This window comes from Hyperolius riggenbachi, chromosome 3, assembly GCF_040937935.1.
Source record: "Hyperolius riggenbachi isolate aHypRig1 chromosome 3, aHypRig1.pri, whole genome shotgun sequence".
NCBI classification, from domain to species: Eukaryota; Metazoa; Chordata; class Amphibia; order Anura; family Hyperoliidae; genus Hyperolius; species Hyperolius riggenbachi.
This window is the reverse complement of record NC_090648.1, coordinates 134421075-134433845: the sequence shown is the minus strand read 5'-3', so window position 1 is coordinate 134433845 and position 12771 is coordinate 134421075. Positions and strand designations below refer to the sequence as shown.

The following is a 12771-nucleotide window of genomic DNA, read 5'->3' as shown; positions in this document are numbered from 1 at the left end:
CCTGAATGTAAAATAACTAGTCTTTTTATAAATTCTCTAAAAATATTTATTTTGTTGTGTTGTCCAACGTGCGGTTTGCAAGCCAGATGTGGCCTGTGAGTCGCACTTGCTTGTCTGGCCTGTCTTTAGTGTCAGTCTCCCTCCACTAGCTGGTCCACCTCTTGTTCCATGTTAGTCTCTGCCCCTAAAGACAGGACACTGATGCTCTGCCCCCTCTAGCCAAAATGTCCAGGTGCTTCCCCATGAAGTTGAACAGTACTGCTTTATATAATCACGTTGTTCGCCAAATGAGTAAGTGTTGCTGTAGATTTCCGATTTTGGAGGTATGGACCATTAACTGAACCTTGCTACGTATATCTACGCCCCTGAAAACTTCACTTGCGGATCAGGGGTGTAGATATGCATCTCTTTGTGTTTGAGATGCCGCACCCCTTCGTTGCCATCTCGCCAGTCCATGATCAGCGAATGGAAACATGTGTTCCCAAAGCCAATCAAACTTCCTGCTATGAATGACCACAGAATCAGCGAGATGTCTGTGGTCATACATTAAACAAAAGTAAAACACACATACATAACACTTCCTGTGTACTGCTCACACCCAATACATTTAAAATACTTTTACAGTGAGATGCGAAAGTTTGGGCAACCGTGTTAATTTTCATGATTTTCCTGTATAAAACGTTGGTTGTTACGATACAAAATGCCAGTTAAATATATTATATATGAGACACACAGTGTGTAATAATTGTTTTAATAAAATGTAAATGTATTGATTAAATGTAATTTTATTGATTCCAAAACCTTTAGAACTAATTATTGGAACTCAAATTAGCTTGGTAAGCTTAGTGACCCCTGACCTACATACACAGGTGAATCCAATTATGAGAAAGAGTATTTAAGGGGGTCAATTGCAAGTTTCCCTCCTCTTTTAAGTTTCTCTGAAGAGTAGCAACATAGGGGTCTCAAAACAACTCTCAAATGACCCGAAGATAAAGATTGTTCACCATCATGGTTTAGGGGAAGGATACAGAAAGCTGTCTCAGAGATTTCAGCTGTCTGTTTCCACAGTTAGGAACATATTGAGGAAATTGAAGACCACAGGCTCAGTTTAAGTTAAGGCTTGAAGTAGCAGACCAAGAAAAATCTCAAATAAACAGAAGCGACGAATGGCGAGAACAGTCAAAGTCAACCCGCAGACCAGCACCAAAGACCTACAACATTATCTTGCTGCAGATGGAGTCACTGTGCATCATTCAATCATTCGTCGCACTTTACACAAGAAGAAGCTGTATGCGAGAGTGATGCAGAGGAAGCATTTTCTCCGCTCCCAGCACAAACAGAGTTGCTTAAGGTTTTCTAAAGCACATTTGGACAAGCCAGCTTCATTTTGGAATAAGGTGCTTTGGACTGATGAAACTAAAATTGAGTTATTTGGGCATAACAAGGGGCGTTATGCATGTAGGAAAAACAACACAGCATTCCAAGAAAAACACCAGCTACCTACAGTAAAATATGGTAGTGGTTCCATCATGCTGTGAGGCTGTGTTGCCAGTTCAGGGACTGGGAATTGTAATGATCTGCTCAGCTGTCTGCACGGGCAGACGGCTGTTTGTCCATTCTTTAGGTCTGAATGCTGCAGGTCTCTGGAAAAGAGACCTGTCTTTGTTTTGCAAGTTTCAGAGTTGCTCTGCTGCGGAATTTGCATACACTTGTCATGCAAATTGCCTAGCTGCCTCCTTTGAAGGCTTGCAGTATAAATACCATGTTCTCCCAGAATCCCTTGCTGGTCATAAAGTTTTGTTCCTGCTTAACTCTCCTTGAGTATCAGCCTTGCTTGTTTGCTAAATATTATCTTAGAGTAATTCCTTGGGATTGCACTAGGCATCCCTTCTAGTGCAGTCAGGTTGTATTATCTGTTTTGCCCTGTACTGTCTCTGTCGCGATTGTCTTGTCGCCAGCGGCGGTTGACAGGATAACGTTCTGTCTGTCTGGGAGTATAGGCCAGAGCTGCGCTTGCTACTGACTACTCCATCTGTCTGGATCGCATTCGCTCTAGCGGTAGCAGCAGTGGTTCCTTCTGTACTCTGTCTGGGAGTGTAGGCCAGAGCTGCGGTTGCTGCTGGCTGCTCCTTCTCTCTGTCTTATCTTGTACGAACGCTTGCTGTAGGCTTGGTGAGGTAACCATTTAGCAAGCGTTCGCTATTTCGTGTTTGTGTAACATTGGTTAGTTAGGGTGGCACGCTTATCACTGGGCACCTAACGCGCGGTGATCGTGCTTAAACACGTTTGCTGTTGCGAATGAGTGCGGTGTTCATGTTTAGTTAGCGTTTGTTATTTTCCTTGTGGTTCTTATTGTTGTTGCTTGCTGTGCCTTTTGCTACTCTCGTGCTCTGTCCTACTCGGTCTTGTGTCACTATTGGCAATCGCCACTCTGGCAATTGCGTTCCCACTTCATTTCCGTTGTTGTGTGTTCACCGTTGCTGGGTGGTGACTAGATTGGTGGATACACATACATCCTGTCTCTGTGTTCTCTCTCTCTTTAAGGGCAATCTTGCCCTGCATTGCTTCAACTCGTACAATTCCCATCTGGTGTCTGTGGCAGTGCAGAGGTTGTGTTCGTCTGCACTCCACAGCTCCATCTGCCGGTGGGAATCTCCCTCTACAGGTGCATAGCACCATAGCTGGGTTCTCTCTATTTACACGCTTGTGGAGGATTTTCGTAGTGTCAGCGCACGTCCTGTGCGCTGACCACGGAAATAATTCCCCAATCGTTACAGGAATCTTGTCAAAGGTGAGGGACGCATGGATTCCTGTCACGATCTGTTCCTGCTGGTGACGTTTGTGAACTGTATGGACTTCCTCTGTTCACCAGCAGATGTCCCCTCATTTCAAGAACATTTTACATTCCTCCTGAAGTTCCCTCTGCCCACCAGCAGAGGTCTCTGTATTCAAGAACTGTGTCTCTGCAGCCTTGGAAGAGGTCACATGACCATCCTGCAGGGTATATAAGTCCAGCTACAACAGAACACTGTTGCTAGTTCATTGATGTGGATAGCCCTAGAGCCTGTGTTCTGGTCATTGCTCCTGTTACCTGCTTCCTGATACCTGTTTCCTGTTACCTGTAACCTGTCTGCCTGTTACCTGATTGTTTGACTCCCTGGTGTATGATATTGGCTTTGTCTGACTATTCTTCTGCTCACTGATTGTATTGCTTGATGTCCTGGTATCTGATCTCGGCTTGTTGACTAACCTATTGCCTGCTGCATATGTCCTGCGCTTGATTGTATATTATCCTGTGTATATATATTAGTTAGTTAGCTTAGTTAGACAGGGTCCGGGGTTCACTGTGTGCACACTGTATATATTATATTTGGTTTGTGTATGTCTGATCGTAAGACATTTGCCTGCAACCGTATTGCCAGTTTGCAATCATTTTGCTACTTGTACAGTTCACTTGTATTTATGTTCATTCACCAATTGCAGCATCACTTGTGTGTATATATCCTGCCCTTGTAAATAAATCATTACTTTATTTCACCTTATCCCTGGTTTGGTCTTCAGTATTTCTACATTAAGTGACATTCTGCATTCAGTGCAAATCTGCATGCACTGCTCGTTACAGAATGAACTAGCCAAAACAGTCACTAGGAAATACTGAAGGTTCATTTGTTCCAGCCATGGGGTTAAACTGGACTCCGCAGGATATAGATTACTTTGCCATATTTGCAGAGGAGGATAGAAAACACTGCTATAAAGAGTTTTTAGATTACTCTTATGATGAATTGCAGCAATTAATTTCACAAATTAATTATTTTGTGCAGCAAAATATTTTTTCAGTGTCTGATGTACAAGCCCTGCTGCAGATTCTGCAAAGTCTTTTGGTAGCTAAAAATCCAGCTATAACAACCTATTACCAGCCTAATCAACAGATTGAGCCAATTAACCCTTTAAGCTATGTTCAGAGTAATCTATCTGCTCCCATTAAAAGTGACTGGGACCCTCCGTTTGGAAAATGGGAGATTGAGTGTCTGTTTAATGATTTGAATGATGATTGGAGGTCTTTTATTAGCTATTATGCTCAGAAAGATGAACAATTTGTTTCCGCATGTATAAAATCTGCAAAAACTTTGGTTGATTTGGGTGTGTGCATGCAAAGGTCTGTTTCTCCTTTAATTGATGCATGGGAGAGAGTTCTGTCCACTTACTTTCCTTCTGCTAATCTTTCTAATGACCAGCTCACACAGTGCTCAGTGGCTAAGGTTAAACCTGCTTCTAATCACAAATCAGTTCCCCTTCAGACTGCAAAAAGATCTACACCTTGGTTAAAGCAGTATCCAGTTACATACCAAGAGCCTGTTCTCGCTTTGAAAACCGTCAAGAAAGCAAAGAATAAACGGAAATACTTTCCAACCTCATCTATTCACCATTTACTACCTGTTGCACCAGATCCAGGTGGAATCACCTTACAAACTTTGACACAAAAGCCTGCAGACTCTTGCCTCCAGCCTGCTGCAGAACCTCTCATCCAGCCTGCTGCAGAACCTCTCATCCAGCCTGCTGCAGAACCTCTCATCCAGCCTGCTGCAGAACCTCTCATCCAGCCTGCTGCACAACCTCTCATCCAGCCTGCTGCACAACCTCTCATCCAGCCTGCTGCACAACCTCTCACCCAGCCGCCTGCAGACTCTTGCACCCAGCCGCCTGCAGACTCTTGCACCCAGCCGCCTGCAGACTCTTGCACCCAGCCGCCTGCAGACTCTTGCACCCAGCCGCCTGCAGACTCTTGCACCCAGCCGCCTGCAGACTCTTGCACCCAGCCGCCTGCAGACTCTTGCACCCAGCTGCCTGCAGACTCTTGCACCCAGCCACCTGCAGAACCTTTCATCCAGCCTCCTGCAGAACCTTTCATCCAGCCTCCTGCAGAACCTTTCATCCAGCCTCCTGCAGAATCTCGCATCCAGCCTCCTGCAGAATCTCGCATCCAGCCTCCTGCAGAATCTCGCATCCAGCCTCCTGCAGAACCTCGCATCCAGCCTCCTGCAGACTGTTGCACCCAGCCTCCTGATGAACTTTGCATACAGCCATCTGCAGAACCTTGTCTCCAGCTTCCTGCAGACTCTTGCTTCCAGCCGCCTGCAGACTCTTGCTTCCAGCCGCCTGCAGACTCTTGCTTCCAGCCGCCTGCAGACTCTTGCTTCCAGCCGCCTGCAGACTCTTGCTTCCAGCCGCCTGCAGACTCTTGCTTCCAGCCGCCTGCAGACTCTTGCTTCCAGCCGCCTGCAGACTCTTGCTTCCAGCCGCCTGCAGACTCTTGCTTCCAGCCGCCTGCAGACTCTTGCTTCCAGCCGCCTGCAGACTCTTGCTTCCAGCCGCCTGCAGACTCCTGCTTCCAGCCGCCTGCAGAACCTCTCATCCAGCCGCCTGCAGAACCTCTCATCCAGCCTCCTGCAGAACCTCTCATCCAGCCTCCTGCAGACTGTTGCACCCAGCCGCCTGATGAACTTTGCATACAGCCATCTGCAGAACCTTGTCTCCAGCTGCCTGCAGACTCTTGCATCCTGCCAGCAGAACTTTGCATCCAGCTTGCAGAAACCTGTATTCAGCTCACAGTCTTCTTACTTTCGGTACAGCAGTGGTTAACTTCATCTCTTCCTGCCAGATCTTTGCAAACTACAATTTCTGACATGTCTACACAGCCTACAGCTCCTGCCAAGTCTGCAAGGGACAGCACTTCGCTCCAGCCACTGCCAACCAGTTTACCAGCCTGTCCAGGTGCATCTTTGCCAACCAGTCCAGCTGCATCTCTGTCACCAGGTCCAGCAGAAAGTTTGCTATCCTGCCCAGCTACATCTTTACCATCTTGTGCAGCTGCATCTTTGCCAACCAGTCCAGCAGTAAGTTTGCCAGCCCGTCCAGCTGCATCTCTGCCCTCCTGTCCAGCTGCATCTCTGCCCTCCTGTCCAGCTGCATCTCTGCCCTCCTGTCCAGCTGCATCTCTGCCCTCCTGTCCAGCTGCATCTCTGCCATCCTGTCCAGCTGCATCTCTGCCAACAGGTACAGCGGAAGCTTTGCGTCAGCCCGCACAGACTTTGCTTCAGCCCGCACAGACTTTGCTTCAGCCCGCACAGACTTTGCTCCAGCCCGCACAGGTTTTGCTCCAGCCCGCACAGGATATGTTTCAGCTTGCACAGACTGTATTGGGGTGTCTACCAACGGTCCAGCCAGGTGCTCAGCCAACGGCCCAGCAAGGTGCTCAGCCAACGGCCCAGCCAAGCGCTCAGCTAATGGTCCAGACCCCTGAAGCCAGCCAGCCTGTTGCCACCCTGCCTGAAGCCAGCCAGCCTGTTGCCACCCTGCCTGAAGCCAGCCAGCCTGTTGCCACCCTGCCTGAAGCCAGCCAGCCTGTTGCCACCCTGCCTGAAGCCAGCCAGCCTGTTGCCACCCTGCCTGAAGCCAGCCAGCCTGTTGCCACCCTGCCTGAAGCCAGCCAGCCTGTTGCCACCCTGCCTGAAGCTAGCCAGCCTGTTGCCACCCTGCCTGAAGCTAGCCAGCCTGTTGCCACCCTGCCTGAAGCTAGCCAGCCTGTTGCCACCCTGCCTGAAGCTAGCCAGCCGGTTGCTACCTTGTCTGATGCCCACCCTCTAAAGACTTTTGTTGATGCCCACCCTCAGACTTTTGTTGTTCCTCAGCTCCTACAGACTTCTGACAACAAAGCCCAGTTTTGCAGACCTCTGCTCAAGCCAAATCGATTGTCCTGGTGGAGGTATACTATTGAACTGTTTGGCTGGAGACTTGTTTACATGCTGTCCTTCCTGCTGGTGTCTAGTCCACTGCCCTGCTTGATGACATCTGCTTCCTGGTTCTGCCTGCTGCCTTTCCTGATATCTGGTTCCTGGTCCTGCCTGCTTCCGTTTCTGATGACATCTGGTTCCTGGTTCTGCTTGCTGCCTTTCCTGATGACATCCAGTTCCTGGTTCTGCTTGCTGCCTTTCCTGATGACATCTGGTTCCTGGTCCTGCCTGCTGTCTTTCCTGATGACATCTGGTTCCTGGTTCTGCCTGCTGCCCTGCTTGATGACATCTGCTTCCTGGTTCTGCCTGCTGCCTTTCCTGATATCTGGTTCCTGGTTCTGCTTGCTGCCGTTCCTGATGACATCTGATTCCTGGTCCTTCCTGATGTTCTTCAGACTGCTATGCATCTTGCCTTGTTGCCTGACGGTCTCCAGTCTGCTGTCTGCCTTTTCGCCCAATGTTTCTTGGGACCCAGGTGGATGTGAATTGGTAGTCTGGTGGAGCGTCCTGAGGCCGCTCCTCAAGGGGGGGTACTGTCACGATCTGTTCCTGCTGGTGACGTTTGTGAACTGTATGGACTTCCTCTGTTCACCAGCAGATGTCCCCTCATTTCAAGAACATTTTACATTCCTCCTGAAGTTCCCTCTGCCCACCAGCAGAGGTCTCTGTATTCAAGAACTGTGTCTCTGCAGCCTTGGAAGAGGTCACATGACCATCCTGCAGGGTATATAAGTCCAGCTACAACAGAACACTGTTGCTAGTTCATTGATGTGGATAGCCCTAGAGCCTGTGTTCTGGTCATTGCTCCTGTTACCTGCTTCCTGATACCTGTTTCCTGTTACCTGTAACCTGTCTGCCTGTTACCTGATTGTTTGACTCCCTGGTGTATGATATTGGCTTTGTCTGACTATTCTTCTGCTCACTGATTGTATTGCTTGATGTCCTGGTATCTGATCTCGGCTTGTTGACTAACCTATTGCCTGCTGCATATGTCCTGCGCTTGATTGTATATTATCCTGTGTATATATATTAGTTAGTTAGCTTAGTTAGACAGGGTCCGGGGTTCACTGTGTGCACACTGTATATATTATATTTGGTTTGTGTATGTCTGATCGTAAGACATTTGCCTGCAACCGTATTGCCAGTTTGCAATCATTTTGCTACTTGTACAGTTCACTTGTATTTATGTTCATTCACCAATTGCAGCATCACTTGTGTGTATATATCCTGCCCTTGTAAATAAATCATTACTTTATTTCACCTTATCCCTGGTTTGGTCTTCAGTATTTCTACATTAAGTGACATTCTGCATTCAGTGCAAATCTGCATGCACTGCTCGTTACAATTCCTCTCAGTATCAGCAGATTCTGGAGACTAATGTCCAGGAATCAGTGACAAAGCTGAAGCTGCCCCAGGGGTGGATCTTTCAACAAGACAGTGACCCTAAACACTGCTCAAAATCCACTAAGGCATTATTGCAGAGGAACAAGTACAACATTCTGGAATGGCCATCTCAGTCCCCAGACCTGAATATAATTGAAAATCTGTGGTGTGAGTTAAAGAGAGGTGTCCATGCTTGAAGTCATCAAACCTGAATGAACTAGAGATGTTTTCTAAAAAGGAATGGTCTAAAAGACCTTCAACCAGAATCCAGACTCTCATTGGAACCTACAGTAAGCATTTAGAGGCTGTAATTTCTGCAAAAGGAGGATCTACTAAATATTGATATAATTTATTTTTTGTGGTGCCCAAATTTATGCACCTGCCTAATTTTATTTAAACAATTATTGCACACTTTCTGTAAATGCAATAAACATCATTTCATTTCTTAAATATCACTGTGTGTGTCTCCTATATGATATATCTAACTGACATTTTTTATCGTAACAACCAACAATTTATACAGGAAAATCATGAAAATTAACAAGGTTGCCCAAACTTTCGCAACTGACTGCAAAAAAATATGACAGCATTTAAAAAAAAATAAATATATATATATATATATATATATATATATATATATATATAAATTGTTACCTTAGAAACTCAGCTTTTTTATATCTATGTCATGAGGGTATATTACTGTTATTTTTGCAAATAAGGGCTTGTAATTATTGATATAGTATAAAGAAAAATACACCTTTATTTCCAAGTAAAATACTGTCATCATACATTCTCCTAGAGACATAATTTAAATGTTGTTATAACCGGGGAAAATGGGCAAATAAAATGTGTATGCGTTTTATTTTAAAACTATAATGGCTGAAAAATGACAAATAATGCATTTTTTCAATTTTATTTTTTTTCTTCTTATTTCCTTTAAAATGCATGTAAAATAAGATAATTCTTACCAGAAAGTACCACCCAAAGAAAGCCTAATTTGTGGTGAAAAAAACAATATATAGATCATTTTGATATTTTGGTATGGTAAGTAGCAATAAAGTTATGGACGAATGAGTGGGAGGAGTGCGATATATGAAAATTGCTGTGGTTTTTAAGAGGCATGTTACAAAATATAACTACCGTAAGTATAATTAAAACTGCTTATGCTTTACTTTAGAAATTATGTAATCAGTTTTTCCCATTGAAAAATATTTCCTCACCCCGGTTATTTACATTAATATGGCTATCCTGAATAATGTTTTACATCTGACTGTATGTCATTACTGCTCCTCTTTAAAACATTACATGGAAATCAGCAGAACTTCATTTAGGAGTGCAAGGTGCAATGAGTGCATGCACAGTGCCCACAGAATCAGCCTCATTAATTAGGAATGTTATCAACTGAGTAACAATTGGCTATGACAATAATCCATCCAAGCTTGGCTGCTTTGTAGCCTGTTGCCATGATTCTTTAAACTGCATGTTACCATTTTGAAATTATATAATGTCACATGTATGTCAGCATGCTGTTCGTAGCATATTATACTCAGTCGAGAGGAAATAATATCTACAGCGGTAGAAGTTAAGTGGTATAAAACTCAAATCTATGGTCTAAAGCATTAAACACAGCATAAAACTAATAACAATAAAAATATATAAATGATTTCTAAGTTAATGGAATGGTTAATACTGAAACAATTTTGCACTTAAAGTTAAACGATAAGATTACTGTTGCTATACTAAAACTATTAGATTGAAAAAATTTGTACTAAGCTGTATAAACCATGCTGGATAACTTGTGCTCTATCCAGGGGGAAGCAGAAATTTTTCTCTACTTAGTTTGCATTACCATTACTTCATTACAAGACAATCTGACAATTTGTCCTGCAAACTGCAATAATAAAACAACTAAAAACTGATTAAAATGGAGAGGCAGTGTTTTGCATGCCTCACCTGAAGACAAAGTAGACAAAAGAGCTCAAAGTGACTTCAGGGATTTTATTGCACAGAAAATAGGGCCAGGCAACATGTTTTGTGAGTGTTTCCCAATTCTTCTCAGGTTACTACAATCCACAAAAGAGTGCGGAATGGCTGGTGTGAAAAGACTTGAATTTGACTTGAACTATTGGCTCCTAGTGTTTGTTCCCTTTGTGTCTTTTTGGGCCTTGGATTCTCTGGGTGTATCCACCCTCTTTTCAGTTATATAATATCAGTCTTTTTATGTTTTTGTTGGTTTTTGCTGTGTTTAATGTTTTAGAGCAAAAATGTATTCTTGAGTTTCATACCACAAAATTATGTTTCTTGTGACTTTATTGTGGTTTATGTGACTTTATTTTGTAAATTCCCTGTTTATTAAAAGGTTATACTCTTTATCATTATAATAATCCTGATAGCAGATAGTAATGGTACCACTGTATCCACCCATGACAGCACTTTGTTACTCTTAGCATTAATACGCTTAAATCTGGCCAAGACAACAAGAGTTATTGTGCTTTAAGATTCCATTATGAACTTATCACTTACTGGAAACACAAAGAGCTTGGGGAAGTTCTGAATACTTTGCCATTCTCGTTGAATGTAGCTGAGGGACCCAAGAAATACAATTGGCTTGAGTTCCTCATAGCTGAAGTTACTGGCACGGAGGGGCATAACAAAGTCCCGTAGGCCAATGGAAGCAGAGGTGACATCTCCAAATATGCTGACCAAAATATGATCCTCAAAATCCATCTGTGCTGCAGTTTGATGTCCCTGAGGAAGAGAAAAATGATAAATTAGGAGGATATTCTATAGGCAATGTCAGCTTTGATAGTGCTCACATACCAGTAGTGGGTGAAGGTTACCATAGATCTCAAATGAGAGTTATTAATGCAGGAACAATCTAATCACTGGAAGAGATCAGCACCAGTTTGAAAATTAATATGCATGCTGGTTAAACTGAGCACCATGGCGTTGATTCACTAAGCGCTTAATGACAGTAGTGCTTAGTAATAATTCTCTGTGCACGCTATGCAGTCATAGCGTGTGCTGCTAAATCACACTCTCCTCTGCTAGTTTGTTAAACTTAACGAATGCTCTGCTGAACCCGCCCGGAGCCCCGTCGGGTCCAGTGGTTTCAAAGGACAATATTCCTGAACTTTCATTGGCCCAGTAGGCTGCCTTTTTTTTTGCTCTGAGAGCATTTTTTTTGCTCTGAGAGCTTCCCACACGCTGACCAGCAGCATTTAAATGTATTGTTTCTTTTCTTTGAACTTTAAAACAGATTTTCTCAAAAAGTATAAGGTCTTTTTGAAAAAAAATGTTCCTCTTGTTCCCACTGTTCTTCTTAACATTCCCTGCAAATTTGGTGTTTCTGGCATTTAAGGGGGCTTTGCTATTAACCGCTAAAGTCGGCGGGCGTTTAATTTTCCCACGGTCAGAAGGAGAATTTTAAAATTGATTTTTTTCAAAAAGTATAAAGTCTTTTCGAAAAAAATGTTTTTCTTCTTGTTCCCACTGTTCTTCTTAACATTCCCTGCAAATTTGGTGTTTCTATCTTTTAACCCCCTTGGCGGTATGAAAAATACCGCCAGGGGGAAGCGCAACAGTTTTTTTTAATTTTTTTTTTTTTATCATGTAGCGAGCCGAGGGCTCGCTACATGATAGCCGCTGCTCAGCGGCATCCCCCCAGCCCCGCCGATCGCCTCCGGCGATAGGCGATCAGGAAATCCCGTTCAAAGAACGGGATTTCCTGGAGGGCTTCCCCCGTCGCCATGGCGACGGGGCGGGATGACGTCAGCGACGTCGGGACGTCATTGGGAGACCCGATCCACCCCTCGGCGCTGCCTGGCACTGATTGGCCAGGCAGCGCTCGGGGTCTGGGGGGGGGCCGCGCGCCGCACCGGATAGCGGCGATCGGGCGCGCGGCGGCGGCGATCGGGGTGCTGGCGCAGCTAGCAAAGTGCTAGCTGCGTCCAGCAAAAAAAAAATTAAGCAAATCGGCCCAGCAGGGCCTGAGCGGCACCCTCCGGCGGCTTACCCCGTGTCACACACGGGGTTACCGCTAAGGAGGTTAAGGGGGCTGCGCTATTAAACGTTAAATTCGGTGAGCAGACATTTTCTAAATGGCAGCAAAGCAGGTATGTTCAGGCAGGACAACAAAAGCAGGTTTTAAAACGATAAATATCGTTTTGACAGTCGGCGCCATTTTTTAACTTTATAAAACGATAAATATCGTTTAATAATGGTTTTCAATGAGGCGCCATTTTTATTGCGCCCACGCCTGGCTCCATTTTTCACTGCCCCGGTAGCAGCATAGTGAATCAACCCCATGTGTTTATAAAAGCAAGGATAAGTATCAATTTGTGGGTGCAACCGAGTGCAGGGGGAGGAACACAAATCATAATCAAAGTTCACACAGCTATCCACTTAATCTTGATGTCCCTAGCTGATGCTAGTGTTGGGCGAACACCTGGATGTTCGGGTTCGGGCCGAACAGGCCGAACATGGGCCAGATGTTCGGCATGTTCGGCCCGAACGCCGAACTCAATGGGAGTCAATGGGACCCCCGAACATGCCCATTTTGGGGGCCCTATGGGGTCGCAGGCATAAGGGGGGAGCA

General features: G+C 44.9%; 1 protein-coding gene across 4 annotated transcripts in view; it reads right to left on the bottom strand.

The window, feature by feature from the left end:
• The window catches only part of KCNU1 (potassium calcium-activated channel subfamily U member 1), a 330251-nt gene that overhangs the window by 70786 nt on the left and 246694 nt on the right, over positions 1-12771 (bottom strand). For all 4 annotated transcript variants that reach the window (XM_068274953.1, XM_068274954.1, XM_068274951.1 and 1 more), the window contains one exon: positions 10698-10922. In XM_068274953.1, coding sequence (XP_068131054.1) covers positions 10698-10922 — 225 coding nt within the window. The remainder of the gene's footprint in view (positions 1-10697; positions 10923-12771) is intronic.